The sequence below is a fragment of the Schizophyllum commune genome (assembly GCF_000143185.2).
Source record: "Schizophyllum commune H4-8 unplaced genomic scaffold SCHCOscaffold_3, whole genome shotgun sequence".
NCBI classification, from domain to species: domain Eukaryota; kingdom Fungi; phylum Basidiomycota; class Agaricomycetes; order Agaricales; family Schizophyllaceae; genus Schizophyllum; species Schizophyllum commune.
In genome coordinates this window covers 2,952,439-2,969,817 of record NW_026089540.1, presented here as the reverse complement: position 1 = coordinate 2,969,817, position 17,379 = coordinate 2,952,439, and the positions used below count along the sequence as shown (strand labels likewise).

At 57.7% G+C, this 17,379-nt stretch overlaps 8 protein-coding genes across 8 annotated transcripts; 5 read left to right on the top strand and 3 right to left on the bottom strand.

Annotated features, from left to right (window-relative positions):
- The first annotated feature begins 556 nt into the window (after positions 1-556).
- Positions 557-1,870, top strand: SCHCODRAFT_02533883 (SNF5-domain-containing protein). Its single transcript, XM_003034593.2, has one exon. It carries the CDS (start codon positions 595-597, stop codon positions 1,747-1,749), a length of 1,155 nt encoding a protein of 384 aa, XP_003034639.2. The 5' UTR covers positions 557-594; the 3' UTR covers positions 1,750-1,870.
- Positions 1,871-2,454: 584 nt separating this feature from the next.
- On the top strand, positions 2,455-3,916 carry SCHCODRAFT_01212612 (NAD(P)-binding protein; the record flags this gene model as incomplete). The annotated part of the gene is made up of 6 exons (XM_003034592.2): positions 2,455-2,775; positions 2,826-2,944; positions 2,997-3,089; positions 3,198-3,485; positions 3,537-3,723; positions 3,774-3,916. 6 exons carry the CDS (start codon positions 2,455-2,457, stop codon positions 3,810-3,812), a joined length of 1,047 nt encoding a protein of 348 aa, XP_003034638.1. The 3' UTR covers positions 3,813-3,916.
- Positions 3,917-4,184: 268 nt separating this feature from the next.
- Positions 4,185-5,139, bottom strand: SCHCODRAFT_02616565 (uncharacterized protein). Its single transcript, XM_003033993.2, has 3 exons — positions 4,487-5,139; positions 4,367-4,437; positions 4,185-4,318 (listed from the first exon to the last, which is right to left on the bottom strand). The coding sequence occupies exons 1-3, from the start codon at positions 4,923-4,925 to the stop codon at positions 4,295-4,297; spliced, it is 534 nt and encodes a 177-aa protein (XP_003034039.1). The 5' UTR covers positions 4,926-5,139; the 3' UTR covers positions 4,185-4,294.
- Positions 5,140-5,449: 310 nt separating this feature from the next.
- On the top strand, positions 5,450-5,983 carry SCHCODRAFT_02491477 (uncharacterized protein; the record flags this gene model as incomplete). The annotated part of the gene is made up of 2 exons (XM_050342947.1): positions 5,450-5,690; positions 5,751-5,983. The coding sequence occupies 2 exons, from the start codon at positions 5,450-5,452 to the stop codon at positions 5,981-5,983; spliced, it is 474 nt and encodes a 157-aa protein (XP_050201847.1).
- A 1,718-nt stretch (positions 5,984-7,701) lies between these two features.
- Positions 7,702-11,051, top strand: SCHCODRAFT_02616558 (uncharacterized protein). Its single transcript, XM_050344765.1, has 8 exons — positions 7,702-7,872; positions 7,928-7,984; positions 8,037-8,069; positions 8,120-8,168; positions 8,222-8,418; positions 8,596-9,376; positions 9,427-9,899; positions 9,948-11,051. The coding sequence occupies exons 1-8, from the start codon at positions 7,858-7,860 to the stop codon at positions 10,686-10,688; spliced, it is 2,346 nt and encodes a 781-aa protein (XP_050201846.1). The 5' UTR covers positions 7,702-7,857; the 3' UTR covers positions 10,689-11,051.
- SCHCODRAFT_02616557 (FAD/NAD(P)-binding domain-containing protein) lies at positions 10,981-13,221 on the bottom strand. Its single transcript, XM_050344764.1, has 10 exons — positions 13,166-13,221; positions 12,988-13,115; positions 12,925-12,931; positions 12,548-12,874; positions 12,420-12,488; positions 12,295-12,368; positions 11,955-12,246; positions 11,801-11,905; positions 11,559-11,699; positions 10,981-11,502 (listed from the first exon to the last, which is right to left on the bottom strand). Exons 1-10 carry the CDS (start codon positions 13,214-13,216, stop codon positions 11,131-11,133), a joined length of 1,566 nt encoding a protein of 521 aa, XP_050201845.1. The 5' UTR covers positions 13,217-13,221; the 3' UTR covers positions 10,981-11,130.
- Positions 13,222-13,720: 499 nt separating this feature from the next.
- SCHCODRAFT_02616553 (uncharacterized protein) lies at positions 13,721-15,539 on the top strand. Its single transcript, XM_003034589.2, has 4 exons — positions 13,721-14,234; positions 14,283-15,069; positions 15,130-15,233; positions 15,292-15,539. Exons 1-4 carry the CDS (start codon positions 13,778-13,780, stop codon positions 15,453-15,455), a joined length of 1,512 nt encoding a protein of 503 aa, XP_003034635.2. The 5' UTR covers positions 13,721-13,777; the 3' UTR covers positions 15,456-15,539.
- Positions 15,540-15,930: 391 nt separating this feature from the next.
- SCHCODRAFT_02616549 (uncharacterized protein) lies at positions 15,931-17,298 on the bottom strand. The gene is made up of 3 exons (XM_003033991.2): positions 16,981-17,298; positions 16,601-16,932; positions 15,931-16,545 (listed from the first exon to the last, which is right to left on the bottom strand). The coding sequence occupies exons 1-3, from the start codon at positions 17,276-17,278 to the stop codon at positions 16,099-16,101; spliced, it is 1,077 nt and encodes a 358-aa protein (XP_003034037.2). The 5' UTR covers positions 17,279-17,298; the 3' UTR covers positions 15,931-16,098.
- Positions 17,299-17,379: the final 81 nt, after the last annotated feature.

Genomic DNA, 17,379 nt, shown 5'->3' with positions numbered 1-17,379 from the left:
GCTCTTCGGTAACTGTTCCAAAATTGGAAATGCGATCATCAGTCTCGTCCATTGTTCTCCGCCTGCATCAAGTCTGCACTTGGCTTCCAGTTTTTGCTAGAGTGCGACTTTGTGTACGCTGACACGCGAAGCGCGCGTTACCAGCTCTCGCATAGGCAACCACAAAATCAAGTCCTCGGCTGCCCTGCGCAAAAGCTCGTAGCTCTGCGCGACATAGCAGCACGCGTCGCATCACGCACTTACAGCGATGTCGGGCTACATTGGAGCCCATTACCCGGGCATGGCGGAGACGCAGATGCACCATACAGGACAGACATCGTATGCGCAGCCAGTCGCAACTGCTCCCCCACCGAGAGGTACGCGCTTAAGCTCCCCTCTCGATCGTGTTCATGCGCCTGACCCTTGCTAGGTGGCCATCGTGGGGGACGGTTGACGGTCCAGCCAACCAGCACGCCCGTCTACCAATCTCACTACCACACCCCTACTCCAGCACCCGCCCCACCACCACCACCTCAAGTCCCCTCATACCCTCCCCCACCACCTGGCGTCCTGCCAACGACTCCCCAAGCTCTAACCTCGGATTATGCCTCGCGCATGCAGACTGGGATTACGCTGTTGATGCAGCCGATCCTGAACAACACCAGCGCGGTAGCAAACCCCTCTACGACCACTCGGTCCAGCAGGCGCGGTGCTGCAATCAGCTATGTCGAGCCCGGGTCCGACGTCGATGACGACGTCTTAGACGCCGGCGCCATCGACTCCGACGGTTCAGACTTCGTTGCTAGTGGTGGCGTGCGTAACTCAGTGCGCAACGCGCGGCAGCGCTTCCCCGGCGTGTCAAGCAGCACGCGTGCTCCTTCTGCCGCGCCCACACCACCTACCGACGAACTCGATCGTAGTTACCTTGGTCAACCACCACCGGCTCGCCTTCTTCGCTCCCGCCTCATCAACCTCACTCCCTACCCGCTCGTCCCCTCTGCCCGCGCCGAACAACAAGCCACGCTCCGCCCTTCCCTCATCCCCATACGCGTCGAGTTCGAGACTCCTACGCATCGAATCCGCGACTGCTTCACGTGGAATCTGCGCGAGCAGATACTCACTCCCGAAGCCTTCGGCGAGATTTTCTGCCACGACCTTGACTTGAACCCCACCACATGGTGCGGGACAATCGCCGCGCAGATCCGCGCGCAGCTGGAGGAGTGGGAAGGCGTGGCGTCGATGGATATGGGCATGGATGCCGCGGACGAGCGAGGGGAGGAGGCGGAGTGCCGCGTGATCCTCAGCATCGACGTCCAGATCAATCACCACCACTTGCTGGACCACATCGAGTGGGACCTGCTGTCGCCGCTTACGCCAGAAGCGTTCGCACGTGCGCTGTGCGCGGACCTGGGGCTGGGTGGGGAGGCGGTCGCCTTGATTGCGCACGCCGTGCACGAGGAGCTCGTAAAGCACAAGCGCGACGCTATTGAGTGGGGTATTCTACCGCCGGCCACCGGAACAGAGGACTACGTCTACGATCGCGGCGCCATGCTCAAAGACAAGCGCGCCCTTGGAGGTCAGCGCAAGATCGCACCTGTTCTCAAGAGTGTATGGCGCGACTGGGCCGACGCCGAGGAGTGGCGGACACGGTACGAGGAACTGTCGCTGGAGGAAATCGAGCGCAGGGAAGTCGAGCGAGAGCGCGCGAGCCGGCGTTTGAGAAGAGAGACGAGCAAGTTCCAGACGGCGAACAGGAGATCACGAAGATGAGAGCCGGGCCAAAAGTAACGTATATATATCTTTATCTTGTAACCTATCCCTTGCGGTAATGGTCTTGTAGCATCGGCGCCTCAGTGCCAACCTCAGCGCCTTTCCCTTCGCGAGCTCCCGCCGCTCCACTCAGCTCTCAGTCCTTCGTTTCACTTTGTGAATCATCCTCAAATATATGGAGCTCAGCCCGACATTAAAGCCTCTTCACCCGGTACGGCTGCTGGTACGCGCGCATGAAAGTCTCCGAAAAAGGAAGTGCTTGTTCTCGAGGAAGCTTCCCCGACATGACGTCACAGGTTTCGAAAATTCCGAATGGGATTCAACGTTGCTGCCTGCCTTCACCAGCCTCCCCTCTGTGTGCTCGTCTATCATGTGTGGCCCTCTCGCCCTGTCTTTTGACGCGGCAAGCTGCACGCAACGATGTTAGCCCCCTCCCAGTAGCGATCTACAGGGCAAGAGGATTTGCAGTAGCTTTACGTACCCTCCCGGACGTCACCCCAGTATACTCGGACACCACCTTTGAATACCCAGCGTAATGTCCATCGTCAGCAACTGGTCACCGCCTGGCCCGAGCAACGGCGTCACGCGCGCTCGGGAATTACGCGCCAGGCGTCGCAGGGCGCGTATATAGCGGGCAGGACGAGGGACCGTGCATCCCAAATTTTCTTCCAACCCTTCCTCAAACCCTTCACCACTTCCCCCATCATGCCCGCGAAACGCGCAGCCAACGGAAACTCCAAGAAGGCTGACGCCAAGTCTCCCCCCTCGAACCGCCAGATCCTCGTCACTGCCGCGGAAGGCCAGACGGGCAGGCTCATCCTCGAGTTGTTGTCTACCGATGCAAACTACTCGGACAAGTACGCTGGCCTCACTGCGCTCGTATTCAGTGAGGAGGCGAAGGCGTCCGTCGAGGAAGAGGGCTTCAACGCGGTCAAGGTTCTCGTGTACGATGCCAAGGATGAAACTGCGCTTGTCGAGGCGATGGAGGCCGTTGACACTTGTCTCCTGATCCCGCCTGCCCGCAAGGTAAGCACTTGATTGGAAGAGGCGGTTCGAGGCGCTCACTATTGTTGCAGGACAAGGCGCAGATCACGAAAACGCTGCTGAAGGCCGCGAAGAAGGCCAAGTCGGTCAACAACTTGGTCTTCCTCTCAAGTGCCGGGTGCGACTACGCCGAGCGCGAAAAGCAGCCGAGGTGAGCCGGCCTCGCTTGCAGGAGATCCTTCATCGTGTTAACCGTCTCGCAGACTTCGCGAGTTTATCGACCTCGAAACGCTCGCTATGGCAGCCAAGTCCGATCCTAGCAGCGGCGATACCGGTCACTCGCCCTGTATCATCCGGTATGTTGTCCCACCTGCCACTTTTGACCCTCGCACCCCACCTATCTTTGCTACCTCCGGTTTACCTCGAGCTCATCCCATCTGACCCTCGCTGACACGCGTTCTCAGCGCTGGCTTCTACGCCGAAAACCTCCTCCTCTACACCAAGCAGGCCCAAGGCGAGGGCAAGCTTCCCATTCCCATCGATGCCGACCACAAGTTCGCGCCCGTCGCGCTCGGCGACGTTGCTCAGCTTGCCGCCCACGTCATCACGTCCGTCGGGCCACAGGGCCTCGCGGACGAGGTTCGTGGGCAGATGATGGTGTTCACGGGCCCGATGCTCGTCGCAGGCCCGGAGCTGGCGCAGGCGGGGTCGCAGGCACTTGGCGTAAACATGGAGTTCGAGAGCATCACGGAGTGGGTTGTGTTGTCTCAGCGCGAGCAGGCGGTGGCTGACAAACTTGCTAGGGCTAAGGCGAAGAAGATCCTGGCGTCGGAGCAGGGCGAGGAGGTGGACGATGCGGAGAAGGAATATCTGCTGGAGTACTACTCGCTCGTGCGGGAGGGGAAGACGGCGTACGTCAGCAATGCCGCGTTCCAGGCGATCTTCGGGTCGAGGGGCCAGGAGATGCCTGACTTCTTCAAGGCGTACTCTGTGCGTGGTTTTGGTACCGTAGCCTTGATGATTACTGATGTGTCCTATAGGCTGAGTTCAAGCCCAAGAAGCGGAGAGTAGAGCACTGAGGATGGGACACTGGTAGGGAAAAGGTCGAAGCACGCTCGTGCCGTAGCATTTATGGCCCAAGCTTGAATCTATTTTATCGCATGCTATATATCTTGAGTCAGCCAAAAATACTCATGTAGTGTGTACGTTGCTACCGTGGCAATGGAGACAGCGAGAGAACGTCCATGGCAATTGCTGAAAAGGGAAGGTTGCTTGGTGTTTGTCGTCGTTGTTCTTTGTTGTGAGGCTGATCGACAGTTGCATACACACGCCTCTTCCCGAACCAGAAGGCGGCCGTGATCCAAGTCCCTAGGTTGCGTTGGGACTCGAACGAACCCAGCAGCTCGTTGTTCATATTGTTGCACTCAATGAAGGACAAGAAAAGGAACCTATTTCCGCATCATGGACAAGAATCGCGATTCTTCTACGAAGCTCCAAACACAAGGCATCTCTACTCTACAAGGCGCCAAATACACTTCGTTGATTTTCATGGTCTCGATGTCTACTCCTTGGACAACTCGCCGGCCTACATATATTGCTCAGCTTTCGTTCGAAGAGCCCTCCCCGAGCTCACCTTGCGCTCTTGGCCTGTCTCGACGAGGCCCGCGTTTCCGGTCAATCGGCCTGCCATGTCTTCCATCGCGCCTGCAGACTATCCATGAAGAAAGGACCTTCAAGCATGCGAACCACTCACCGCGCATCTTATCAATCGCAGAGGGCTGCCCGTACGTGTCTTGATTCCCTGCTGCAAGATCCCGCCCACTATCATCATACCCGATCCCACTATGCTTCGCATGCGCTCCAGGTGGCTTATAGCTCTCCGGCTCCTTTGCCCCTAATCTCTCCCCAGCGACGAACCTCCCCGCACCAGGCCCGGTCGCCGGACCTATGTGATGCGCCATCGCGTATTCGTTCGTGCCGCTGCTCGGTGCGCCCTGTGGGGCATGGTACTCCGATGTGGCGACGTTTGCCTGGTCACGATTGCGCTCCGCGGTGCGCGGCTGAGCGTCGTAGTTCTCGTAATGCTGGCGCTCGCCGGTGCTGAAGTCGTCGACCACAGCACCGCGAAGAGCGTTTCTTCTGCTAGTCAGGACGCCGTTGAAGTCGCCAAACTCGGAGCCGGTGAATGCCATCTGGGATGAATTGGATGTAGACGGCACTGGGTTGTTTTCTTTGAACGTCCCAAAGGATGCGAGGGAATTGAGCCTTATCTTTGCGCAAAGCTCTCGCAGCTTTATACTTCCTCGCCGCCATCGCGTCACCGACGTCTTTCGACCTTCGGACGAAGCCTGGAGCCCAGCACGTCGAGAAGGGGCCCAGTACGTCACCTGCACCCCTTCGTGAATGGTGAGTCGTTTGCTGGTGAGTCCTTAGCGCTCCCTTGGCTGGCATATATGAAGGCTGACGTTGCGCCTCAGATTGGCAAACGGTCACGAGAGAAGTTGAACTTCGCGGTCACGAGCCGGGTGAGAGCCTTCCGTTCGTACTGGAGCAGAGATGGCGCGACCGCGATTATGACGTTCCCGGAGTCGTCATGGATGAGCAGGCCTTTCCCGTACCCAGAACGCATATAAGGACCCAACCAAATCCATACTATTTCCTTTCATTTCCCCATCACCCCTTCGAACGAAATCTTATATCGTCTACCGTATACACCATGTCTCAACACGGAGTCCACGCCGACATCCTCAAGCGTGAGGCGCAAACTGGCGCCCCCCGCGAGCACTTCCAAACCTCCGACGCCAACGACTTTGCGTCGGCCAAGGAGACTGCGCAGTCTACGTTTTCCGACCAGCGCCAAGCTCAGGAGCCGGGCAGCTTTGGGCAGGCAGAACGATTCAACGCTAGCGAGATCGAGGGTTCGCGGAAGCAACCGACGTTGACTGAGAGACTGCAAGGTAAGTGGTTGAGGAGAGACGGAAGCGTCAGCGGCTAATGTTACTGCAGAAGGCGTTCAGCAGGCGCTTCCATAGTGACTGGCAGCCAGAGCCAGGAGAAGGGTGGGCAGCGCCAGGTGCCGGTAAGTAACGTTGCTCTGAAGGCTTCGCAGGCAGCGACTCAGACTAACCCCTTATATAGACTGGAGAGAAGTTCTGATCTCGTGAAATTAGTTGACAGTAGAATCGCAAATGTAACCATAGCACCCACGCGGTGTATTATGACTTCACATACAATGCCGCATCTTGTCTAATGCGACGGATAAGCGCATTCTTGTGCAGTTCGAGCTTGGGGTTGGGTGACACAGCTTCTTGGAAGTTGCCATGAGGAGGAGAGCGTTCGCGCAAGGGAGATCTGCACAAATGTTGGCCATAAATCTTTACTTGGTCGTATTGAATGGTGCAGGTCCACTTTCGTGACCTTCCGACATTAGAAACAGGAGCGAATATGAGGCAAACTTCCTATCGCCGCATCATTGAGGAAGCCTCTTCATGAGCAGTCGCTCCTTGGGCTTGGCCAGGGAGATCTCTAGATGATATGATAAATAGCCTGATCAGGTGAAGGAGTTGTCGCTACGACATGAGAAGTTCATTGTGTGGCACGAGCGAAGACTTGGCCGGGTTGCCATTTGCAGGTAGAAGGCCACCCGAGCACGCGCCAGTCATCGGCTACACGCCTTGTTTTTGTTGCAGAAGGACAGTGAGCACGAGACCCCAACGCTGACGCGAGAGCGAGAACGAATGGTGCGAGTGCCCATGTATGGAGAAGGGCAGGGCATAGACACGAAAGCAGGCAGACAGCGGGGCGCGGAAGAACGAGGAAACGTTAGCTACGCGTCGCGGAGCCGGAATGAAGGGGTATAAACGGGAGCTTCGCACGGTTGGAGTGCGACCAGGGGACGAACGTTGGCGAGAAGGTGCTGACGAGAGCAGCTAAGAAGGTCCGCGAACCAGATACAGCGCTGCTATTTTTTGTTGGCTTGTAGCCGGAGATTGAGGCGTATGAGAGGCTGGTCGACGTCTAGTCCTGTTCTTCGACTTGAGCAACCCCTAAACAGGGCTAATACCGTCCCATTAGCTCTTCAGAGGCTGTCCGCTTAAGGTGAGAATCGTGCAGAGCACGAAGCTGAATGTCCGCGGCTTTGCGAAGCACACATAACATGATTGTTTCATTTGTTCGGCCTCCATGCATAGAAGTTCAGGCTACAAGTTCCGCAGAGGCTTACAAATTCCGTCGTGGTTCGGAAGCCAACAAAGGGGAGAGGGAGCTGCTATGGAGCTCATAAAGACATGTGAGGCGGGGAGAGCGGCGCTCGCCAAGCAATAGATGAAGGTGATAGAGGAGAAGGTCATGCGCTGGTTGGACGGTCATGGACTGAGGAGAATAGGTGAACACGGGGGGTTCCTATGTAATGAGCACGCGACTCGGCTATTCCCAGCAGTTGACAGCGAAGACACTGTTGGTGATGACTATGAACTAAGGGGATGCCGCACTGTTTCCCGTTCCTCGTCCACCCATGGTCGACCAACAATGTACACAGCGCTAGTGTGATGGAGAATGGAAAGGCTGAGTGAGCTAAACGCGAGCTGGAGGCGGAGGCGGTGAGTCAGACGACGGGGGAGTAGCCGAGACGGCACGCCAGAAACGGAGTCCATCCGAGCGGAGAACAAGCACAGTCCGACGCAGCGCGCAGAGGCCACCGACGGAGGACGATTGGGGGACAAATGAGGCACTGTTGTCGTCCTTTCAGATCGATTTCATGCTCGCAGCTGGTGGGGGCTCAGACGCCTTGAGCAGAAGCAAGACCAGGGGGAGGGCAATAGGAGAATTCGAAGGGGCGATGTGGGTGGGTCATGACCTTATCGGAGGGTATAAGAAGAGCTCGGCGCTTGTGAAGGGAGCAGTCAGGGGCTGCGGACCGTGACGAAATTCCATCAAAATCGACATTCTTGGCCACATCCTTGGCGTTCTACTCCTTGACTTCCGCCACGACGAGCTCGTCGTCCAGCATAGTCCCGACAACGACAACCCTCTGCCCATCGGCAGCGGCGCATGCTCTGCACGTAACTTCACGACCTAGACGCTGAGAAAGTCAACATTGGACATACCCTATAAGCGGCGTTGATCATGTATTTCCATCCGGTGCGTTCTTCAACATTGTCGTTGGGGGACTCGATGCTGACGACCGTTGCCCCAGTTCGAGGTCAATGTACCTCATGTCGTGTACACCTGTCTCGGCGGCTTCGTTGTCATTGTACGTTAGCGTGCCCTGCGCGACCGTCGATCTTGCTAACCGCCCCTCGTAGTTTGGCATGGTCTCGCTCTTCCTGCGCGAGAAGGCACGTCGCTAACCGAATCGAACGAAGCAACAAGACTGACAAGCTTACAGCTATATATCGGCGAAGCGAACTGGGCCTTCTTGTTTGGCATCATCATCGGTGCGTTCGCTCAGCCCTCTCGGCTCACTTGGCATTGACCAACCGCCGTCTAGGTCCCTATGGCGCAGGCATCTTCGACCCCCGAGCATGGGCAGGCGGCGATGAAGAGACCACCAACGCTATCACCCTCGAATTCACCCGCGTCGTCCTTGCCATCGGTGTCTTCGCAATAGGTGTTGAATTACCAAAGGCTTACATGGCTCGACACTGGAAGAGCATCTTCATGCTACTCGGACCTATCATGACATACGTGCGTACTCTGCGTCCTCTCTCGCTGTGCACCCCATACCCCGAGACGGTTCTCCGCACGTCACGCAACCTTGTCATGCCCTCAGGTCGTGGCGCGCTGCATGAACGTTGCATTTGTATATGGTGCACCGGATACCGATCATTCTGAATGGAGGATGGGATGCTGATAACCTTACAGGGCTGGTTTGTATGCGCGGGGCTGATATACGCCCTCATCCCCGGCCTCAACTTCCTCTCCGCGCTCGCCGTAGCCGCATGTCTGACGCCAACGGATCCCATTCTCGCCGCAGCTGTCGTCGGTGGAAAGTACGCCGACAAGCATGTACCAACACATATTCGTCATCTGCTCGCCGCAGAGTCCGGATGTAACGACGGAGCCGCCTTCCCCTTCCTCTTCATCGCCATTTACCTCACTATCGACCACAACACCGGCAAGGCGATAGGCGACTGGTTCCTCATGCTTTGGGTGTACCAGGTTATCCTCGGAACGACCATTGGTATCTTTATTGGATGGGGCTTCCGCCACCTAATGAAGTTCGGCGAGCGGCACGATATGATCGATCGCCACTCATACGTCGCGCAGTACGTCTCGCTCGCCCTTCTGACGGTCGGCGTTGGTACACTGCTCGGTTCAGATGACCTGCTGGCATCATTCGCATGTGGCGCGGCCTTTGCATGGGACGGTTTCTTCAATCGGCAGACTGAGGAGTCGGTGTTCTCCTCCGTTATCGATCTGTTGTTCAACATTGCGGCCTTCGTATATGTGGGGGCGTGGATGCCATTTGACTCTTTCGCGGACGATACACTTACGCTGTCGGTCTGGCGGTTGATTGTCATTGCTATCCTCATCCTGCTCCTTCGCCGCCTTCCGGCTATCGTTGCGCTTTACCGTTGGATTCCGGACATCAAGACTTTCCGCGAAGCTGTCTTCACCGGGCACTTCGGTCCCATGGGCATTGGTAAGTACAGCCACATCCATCCGTTAAGTTCCTTTGCTGATACCGCGTAGGGGCTGTCTTCATTTCCACGCTTGCCGCAGAAATCCTCAGCGAACACTCGGAAGACTCCGAACAAATTGCTCTACTCGCCGACTCCATCCAACCCATTGTAGCCTTCATCGTACTGTGCTCTATCGTCGTGCATGGCCTGTCAATTCCCGGCTTTTCGCTCGGTCGTCGCGTACACTCCGTCAGTCGTACGTGGTCACGGCACGCCAACGCGCCTGAGTGGACAACGCAGGCCCGCCATGTCAACAGAGGCGAGGATGTTGTTATCAACCGCGACACGGACGATGCCATGGAGCGCGGGGAATTGGAGAAGGAGGCAGACAGCGAGCCTAGCTCGGCGACGCGCACGACCGCGGGCGAGCCAGAGAAGGGTCCTCCGACCCCGGAGATGCCGCCCGACGGCGATGATGTACTTTCGGAGTGGCAAGAAGGGAGGGATACGGTCATTGAACGGCGCGCGGGGCCGGGCGAAGAGGTGCGTCGCTGTACGAGGATCGAGGGTACAAAGCTAACATCGCCGCAGGTCGAAGTCGAGGTCATCCGTAACGACAACGACACGGAGTCAATCAGGAGTAAGTTCCGCACGACCCGCCGCGATGCCCCCAAGGTGGCGAAGGAGTACATGCATCGGATGCATCATGCGCAAGAGCACGCAGGTCAAGAAGCGGCGGCTGCGGCGGCGCACGTGAAGGCGGAGATCGAGGAAGAAGGCAGGCAAGCGGAGCAAGCAGCGAAGCACGCAGAGGTCAAGGCGGAGGACTTTGGGCATAAGATTGCCGAGGCCGTCGCCCCCGACCATGCCGCCCGCTCACCGAGTCCACGATCGCGTTCGCCCTCTGAGTCCGAAGCGGACGACGAAGAAGCCTGGGCTTCCGACGAGCCAGCAGGCGACAACTCGCAGCCGCGCTCGCGAAGCTCACGCACTAAGGGGAAGGCCCTCGCGAGCATGGCGCGCAAGGGCAAGCGGCGGAGCGGCATGAAGCACGCGCACCACGAAAGTCTCGGCTCGCTGCGCCATCCGCGGCTTGAGCAGGTGCGCTCGAGCGGGACGCACGGCGGCGGGCGCGAGGCCAGTCCTGTGCGCTCCATACGCTTCGCCGATGAGGATGCGGCGGCGGGACGGAGAGGCTCGGTCGCGGGGAGCAGTATGACGGGTGGGGACTCCGAGCCGCAGAGTCCGACGAGCATGCGGAACTCGGGCACGGGGAACCACATTTCCTTCGACCTGCCACCCGAGGGGTCTGCGAAGGCAGGGGCATCTTGAGCGACGGTGGTTGGAGCGATGCTTTTGGAGTAATGGAGAGGGGAGGATGCACGGACGATTGAATGACGCGACGACAATGCGCAACCGCTACACGATGACTGCGACGCCCCGGTATGCATAGCACAGCAAAGGCTGACGTGCTTATCCGCTGCCTGGCTGGCGCGCTCACCTACCTAGCGCGCTTACCTGCTATCAAAGCTATGCTGTAGTAACCTACCTCACCGCCATACCGATACACGCGCGCACATACCTAGGCGTTGCACATACACTCCACACATCCTATGGCCGCACGAGAGGGTCACTTCATTGTATTTACAGTTTTTGCTGCGCTATCCTTTTTCTGCAATTCAGTGATTGTCAGAACTAGCTGGAGCTTGAAGGCCGCTGTACGCGGCTTTTACATTACAAGACAATAGGTGAGTCTACTCGTCAAGCTTCGCCCTCAATCCTCCTTCGCCCGAGGGGACGTCTCGTCCAAGCTAATCCCAAGCGCCGAACGCATGAACGCCAGCACCGGACACGCAACTTGCGCCACAATCCCGGGGAGGCCCACCCACTGCATAATCCTGAACATCAGGCCAACAAGCGCAACCAGCATCGGCCACTCTCCGGGCACGCGCTGCAGGTGTTCGTCGATATCCGTCACGATGGGGAACGGAGGGAGAGCTGGCGAATCTCCCTCAACGGCCGCCATCGCAGCGGCAAGTCCGGACGCGAACCCGTCTTCGTGGAAGCCGTACTTGGTGTAGGCGCCGGCGTACCAGATGGAACGCGTTCCCTGGATGAGCTTGAGGAGCTTTTGGGCACGGACGGCCTTTCGGGGTGGTCAGACAAGAGAGGCATGAAAACAATCACGAGAAGAAGACTCACCTTCGCATCGAGAATGGGGTGCTCGTACTTCCATCGACCTACGATCTTGTCAGGTGCGGGCTCGAAGGGTGCGTTGAGCGTGATGAGGACGGGGCCGTGCTTTGCGTATGAGATGTGCTGGAGGTCGTTCATGCCGTCTGTACGATACTGCTCAACAATAGATGCAAATAAGCCGTAGGATGCTCACATGTCCTGTAAGGATGAGGGTAAGCTCGAGCAAACGAAGGTCATAACAGTACCGACAGTGATATCCGCGGCTCGTTGGGGAGACGCTGGCCGTCTGCATCAATGGTGGAGGTCGTCAGGTAGTTCCAGCACGACCACGCTAACTTGCTCTTCGGCATCAGCTTTGGAACGCGTCAGTTCCACATTAGTCAGCTCATCAAGCCAACGTACCCGCTCATCATGGTGCAGGATACACTCGTTCTTATTCCACTTGAACGTGCCGAGCAAATCGCGCTCCCTCGACGTGATCCCCCCGCCGAGCGCAGGACCTCCTGCTTCCAGAATCCGCAGAGCAGTATCCGAGTGGCAAGACATGATGACCCGGTCGTATATCTCTGTTGTGCCGTTGGCGGTGCGCAACTGGACGCGCGAGTTGGGCAAGGTTTTGACGCTCTGAACCGGCGTGGAGAGGTGCAGCTGGCTGGAGGGGAGCCTAGAGAGGATCTTGTCGACGTAGTTTATGCTGAGTTCGTGGTTAACGAGAGAGTCGGTAGAAGGGGAAATGTCTTACCTGCCGCCCTTGATGGTGAGCCACTTGGGCTTTCCCGTGATTTGCAGAAGATGATGGTTTCGCATGAAGCGAATCTACAAATCAATAAGCGGGCTTGTATACGGAAACGGGGTCAGTGTACTCACCAGCGTCCGTGCAGGGAAGTCGGTGGCACACTCGTCCGGTGGTGTGCTCCAGATTGCAGCGGTCATGGGCTTGAAGGTGGGCAAGCTCAGCGTGACTGGAGAGCCAATGAAAAGGAAAAGGCACCCACGATCAAGTAGTTATCCCTGAACGAGTCAGAGTAGGCTTCACGCTCGAGATAATCGCCGACAGACATATCATCGGACACGGAATGGTCTGATAGAATCCGTCGCGCGGAGGCGTTGAAGCGCAGAACATCGTACAAGAGGCGCCACATATCCGGGTCGAGCAGCCGCTTGGGCTGACAGAAGACAGAGAATATATTGTTTCCTGCCCACTCGAAAGCGCCGTTATCCCGAGAGACGCTGAACGTCATCTCGGTGGGTAAGATGGTGATGTCGGGCTGCATTTGCAGGAAGCGCAAGAAGTTCGGGTATGTCGTGGGGTTGAACACAATCTGTCTGGGGTAAGTACTTTTCTACACTTCCCCGCCGATGAGAAACCCACGAATCCGCTGCAAAAGCCTTCGACTTAGCGTCCGGCGTATTTGACATGAGCGGCATGACTTACGTGTCCACATCCACGCCCTCACTCGCGTCCTGACCTTGCCTTCGAAAACGGACGGTATTCGCATGGCCGCCAGGTCGGGCCTCTGACTCATATAGATGCACCTCGTGAGGTGAGTACTCGTTGAGCAGCTGAATGCGCATTCAGATCCAGTAATTCTTGACCTGATAACCAAACTTACCCAAGTAGCGCCCAATCCAGAGACGCCAGACCCGACAACTGCGATCTTCATGGTTGAGGACAAGCATTGCGTCGCCTGTGGTAGTAGGGCGGCTCATAGACGCGATCGCCAGCCGACCGGGAGACGATCAACGGAAATGGAAAGAGCAAAGGGACGTCCTCTTTGGGATCGAGAACACGTGTCATCGTGGTTGGCTGCACGACTTGAACGACGGCCTAGTTTCGCAAAGCCAGCTATATTTTGCTTTAGGCCTTCGCATAAGAGCACTATACCCGCTGGTGTGCGGATATGTATCACCAAGGTGCCAGAGGTGGATCATTTGGTCCGAATATCGATGGGGGAAATGCAATTGAGGGGAGGCGGATACCCCACCAGTTAGGGCAGCGAAAGTAGCAAGCTGAGAGACCGGAGCAATGGATAGCCCTCAAAAGGAATCAAGGTCGGAACTCATCAAGCGCAACGAACCATTGGGGCTTGTAGGCGTATATCGCATGGCAAGCACGTTGTGTGCTGATGCGTGTGATTCTGAACGGGTCAGCTTGCTTCGCACCAAGAGGCAGCGTATGACGCATTCCCCAGGTTCTTCCCCGCACTGTCTCTCCTCCGGCATACATGCCTGTGCTGGACTTCATTGACCTACCGCCATGCGCGACGCCCCTACCACCGACAGGCTCTCAGCCCGAGAAGAGACCAGCTCGCCCAGCGCACACGATCAGAGCGTCCCTACCCAGCATCGACACAGACGTTCTCGCCAGGGAGCGAAAACTGTCTTCACCAGCAAGTCCGGCAAAGGCATCACCCTCTTATGCATCGACAATCATACCTCAAGTGCTCTTTGCAACACTGCCGACCAGTGAAACAGGCGCGCCACAGAAGAGGGACCCCAAGTCGCAGAAGCTGCTGTCGAAGCGGGACCCGCTTTCGATTCAAATCACGACCATAAACTTCAAGAGGTTCATTGAGGTAGTTGGCCCCGTCTTCTGGTTGCAAGATCGGATCGAAGAGATCCTGTGTTGGCGGAAAGGCGCCAAAGTCACCGGGGTGTGGATGGCCGCCTACGCGTTCATTTGTATGTTATAAGCTCTTTCATCTGTATTTCCATCTGATACTCTTGCAGGCTTGTACCCAAGACTACTACTTGTACTTCCCAGCATGGTCCTCATCGCCCTCATACTCCTTCCCTCTACTTCAGCCGCACCAAATGCCAATGTCAAACCCGGACCTACCCAGCCGCTTGACACTCCACCTACCGGCGTTGACTACCAGGCGAACGTCCAAGCCATCCAGAACCTGATGGGCTTCGTTGCAGACATGCACGATGCTGTCGTCGTCCCCTACGTGATACCCTTCTTCTCACCCAACAACGCGACGAAGCGCCATATCGCCCTCACTCTCCTCACCGCCACGCTTCTCCCTACCCTCTTCCTCGTCTCCCTCCCGTATTTCCCTATTCGTTGGCTTTGTCTCGTGGGCGGGCTTTCCTTCTGGTCCCTCTTCAACCCGCACGTGCGCTACTTCCTCCTCGCGCCGTCGCAGGTCCTCGAGCCCGAGTGGTCGCACGCCTTCGTCGACCTCTTCCACTCCTGTCGCGCCGTGTTCCGCAAGGTGCGTGGTCGCGCGGAGTCGCAAGCGCGCTGGCCCTGGCTGCACGCGCATGACGCGGGGAAGTGGGCGCGCATGCGGGCCGTGCGTGCGGTGGACGATGACAACCTCACGGACGACGTGTGGCGGAGCGAGATGGAGGAGGTCGAGCTGTACGAGAACGAGCGGCTGGCCCCAGGGGCGGACGGGAAGCAGCCGGCGTGGTCGAAGGAGGCGCTGAAGCCGACTGTGGATCGCGCGGCGTGGACGAGAGGGAGGGATGGGTGGAGCGGGATCGACGAGCAGGGCGGTGGGACTGTCAGGTGCGGAGATCTGCTTGGTTGAGGTTGGAATGTTTGCTGACGATACACGACTCCCGGCAGCAGCAATCTGACGTTCTCGCTTGCGCCTGGCTGGAAGTTTGTTGAGACGGAGACCTGGCGAGCAGACCTAGTTGGCGAATGGAGTGGGGTTGGTGCAGACGACGGTACATTTTCTGTCCATGGCGCTCATTCTCGATGTCGTGCTAACGATGTTCTTACCAGACGGCTGGGTATACACTACGGATGCCTGGCAGGATCCCGCACCCTATCCTGAGCCAGGAAAGGTCACGAGGAGGAGACGATGGATACGTAGAGTTTATTACGCTGGTGAGCAGCGGGGGCCACGACCTCACGGCGGTAGAACATGTTCTCCGTCTGCTGCCTAATGCTATAACCGCTTCCATTGTACTTCAGCTGCCCTGAAGTGGGCTGTGCTCGAGGATGACGGAAGAGAGGCGCAAATCTCCCCGAATATTCTAGCCAGTCTCTCGTTTGTATTGCGCAGAGGGCGTAGGGCGAAAGGATGCCTCCGCTGGATGCGCGCCCGAGAAGCCCGAGCATCAATTCCACTTCAGGGAAAGGACCCGCGCAGAAGGTGGCAATACTATGTGATTTCCGCTTGCATCGTATCTTACGATGGATAGAAGGTTCGTCTGGACGATGACGGGCACATAGCGGAGGCCCATCGATACCGTGGCTCATTGACGGTCGATAGTCGTGCCACCGTGTCACCCTACCTTAAAAGCGGCTGTGAGGAGTTACGGGACATTACAGATACCCTGTATGCATGAGTGAAGGCGGGTACCTCTCGCGGAACATGCAATGGGAAGACCTGAATTTAGTGGAAGGACGAAGAGCGGAAGGAAAGCGAAGATTCATTAAGCTGCGGCAAATGCCGGAACATGTTCGAACCTCAACGATCTGTTTGCCCTTGTCTTTCTGAAGCGACCGGGCTCAATGGCGCAGACGCGGTCACATGTGGAACGGAGAGCAGGAGTGCAGTGCATACGACTATTAGAGCGGTCTATTTTATGGTCGCGCCTCTGTCTTCGGTGCGGGCTTCTGAAGCGCGGAGGCACTAGCACGGTAGGCGTCGAGCAAAGCCGGGTCGATGTTGCGCAACTTCTCCTCCAGCTTGGCCTTGTCCACCTTGCCCTTCGACGTGCGAGGGACCTCGAACCCATCCGCCTCCCCAGCCCACTGCGAGTGCATCTTCTGCGCGAGGACGTTGTCATCCCAGTCCGCGTTGCGCGCCGCCGACATGATGCCGTCCGCAGCCGCCGCGAACTGCTCGGGGATCTGCTGCACGGGCCTGCGGTGCTCGGGCTTCAACCACTCAGCGGGGAAGTCGTAGATGGTTGGCTTGTGGAAGACGCGGTCGCGGATGTGATCGCCCTTCTTGGCTTTCTTGCGCTGCGCGAAGACGTGGCGCATGTCGACCGGGAGCTCGGAAAGCTGGAACTGGTCGTCCGGTTTCTGGGGGAGGTAGTGTAAGAAGGAGTGGAGACCAAAGGATGACAGGTATGCGCACGTTAGCTTCCTTGCACAACCGCACGAGCGTGTCGCGGATCCACTTCAGGTTCATGGCCGGGTCGGGGAAGTCCTCGCAAGAGATCTTGATGAACCCGTTGGCCCAGACAGCAGACCCCTGCACACCAGCGTCCTTGGGCGGACTGGGTGTCCAGCGCGTCCCGGCCAGCAGCTTGACCTTGTGCTTCGCGCGCTCGCTGTGCAGCGGGAGCTCGTCGACGGAGACCGTCATGGCGCGCTTGTTCGTTACCGGGTGCTCCTCACCGGCATAGTCAATTGACCGCACGATAAGGGGACGGTCAGGCGATGGCGGGACGAATGGTTTGCGGAAGGCTGCATGCAATCAGAACTCGATTCACTGTGGTATTTAGCGCGACGCACCAACAAGCTTCGGACATTCGTGCTCGATGAGACGCATGTAGTACAGCTTGTCCCGCAGCTCGTCAATCATGTGGTGACCCAGCGTCGTCGTGTCATCGTCCTCGAACTCGTCTTCGAGCAGGTCGAACGCATCCTCGGAGTGCATTTCCTCCTCGCCTCCACGGCGACGGAGCTCAGACGCGCGAGCGGATGCATGAAAAGCTCGAACATGAGCGCCAGACGGTATGGCACGGTGCGACGCTTGCAGAGCGCGCGACGGCTGAAGCGCCCGACCGACACCTAGAGCCTGGCGCAACATGGAGGTGAATTGCTGAAAACAGCACAGCCACGGTGTCGAAATGCGCGGCCCGGGGTGCCGGGCCACGATTGAGGAGTTGCTTCCGCTTTCTCACGCGCGTA

Excerpts from the sequence above, each read along its gene's own strand:
- SCHCODRAFT_02533883 (XM_003034593.2), top strand. The coding sequence starts at position 595 with ATGCAGACTGGGATTACGCTGTTGATGCAGCCGATCCTGAACAACACC.
- SCHCODRAFT_02616565 (XM_003033993.2), bottom strand. The coding sequence starts at position 4,925 with ATGGCATTCACCGGCTCCGAGTTTGGCGACTTCAACGGCGTCCTGACT. Across the intron at positions 4,438-4,486 it reads TGCGATTGATAAGATGCGCG|GCGCGATGGAAGACATGGCA; the intron begins GTGAGTGGTTCG and ends GATAGTCTGCAG. Across the intron at positions 4,319-4,366 it reads AGACAGGCCAAGAGCGCAAG|GCCGGCGAGTTGTCCAAGGA; the intron begins GTGAGCTCGGGG and ends CAATATATGTAG.
- SCHCODRAFT_02616558 (XM_050344765.1), top strand. Across the intron at positions 8,419-8,595 it reads TCGGACCTATCATGACATAC|GGCTGGTTTGTATGCGCGGG; the intron begins GTGCGTACTCTG and ends ATAACCTTACAG. Across the intron at positions 9,900-9,947 it reads GCGCGGGGCCGGGCGAAGAG|GTCGAAGTCGAGGTCATCCG; the intron begins GTGCGTCGCTGT and ends ACATCGCCGCAG.
- SCHCODRAFT_02616557 (XM_050344764.1), bottom strand. The coding sequence starts at position 13,216 with ATGAAGATCGCAGTTGTCGGGTCTGGCGTCTCTGGATTGGGCGCTACT. Across the intron at positions 12,489-12,547 it reads TCAGGGATAACTACTTGATC|CCCATGACCGCTGCAATCTG; the intron begins GTGGGTGCCTTT and ends CCCACCTTCAAG. Across the intron at positions 11,503-11,558 it reads ACCCCATTCTCGATGCGAAG|GCCGTCCGTGCCCAAAAGCT; the intron begins GTGAGTCTTCTT and ends CCACCCCGAAAG.
- SCHCODRAFT_02616553 (XM_003034589.2), top strand. The coding sequence starts at position 13,778 with ATGCCTGTGCTGGACTTCATTGACCTACCGCCATGCGCGACGCCCCTA. Across the intron at positions 14,235-14,282 it reads GGCCGCCTACGCGTTCATTT|GCTTGTACCCAAGACTACTA; the intron begins GTATGTTATAAG and ends ATACTCTTGCAG. Across the intron at positions 15,234-15,291 it reads TGGGGTTGGTGCAGACGACG|ACGGCTGGGTATACACTACG; the intron begins GTACATTTTCTG and ends TGTTCTTACCAG.
- SCHCODRAFT_02616549 (XM_003033991.2), bottom strand. The coding sequence starts at position 17,278 with ATGTTGCGCCAGGCTCTAGGTGTCGGTCGGGCGCTTCAGCCGTCGCGC. Across the intron at positions 16,933-16,980 it reads CGAATGTCCGAAGCTTGTTG|CCTTCCGCAAACCATTCGTC; the intron begins GTGCGTCGCGCT and ends GATTGCATGCAG. Across the intron at positions 16,546-16,600 it reads GGTTGTGCAAGGAAGCTAAC|AAACCGGACGACCAGTTCCA; the intron begins GTGCGCATACCT and ends TACCTCCCCCAG.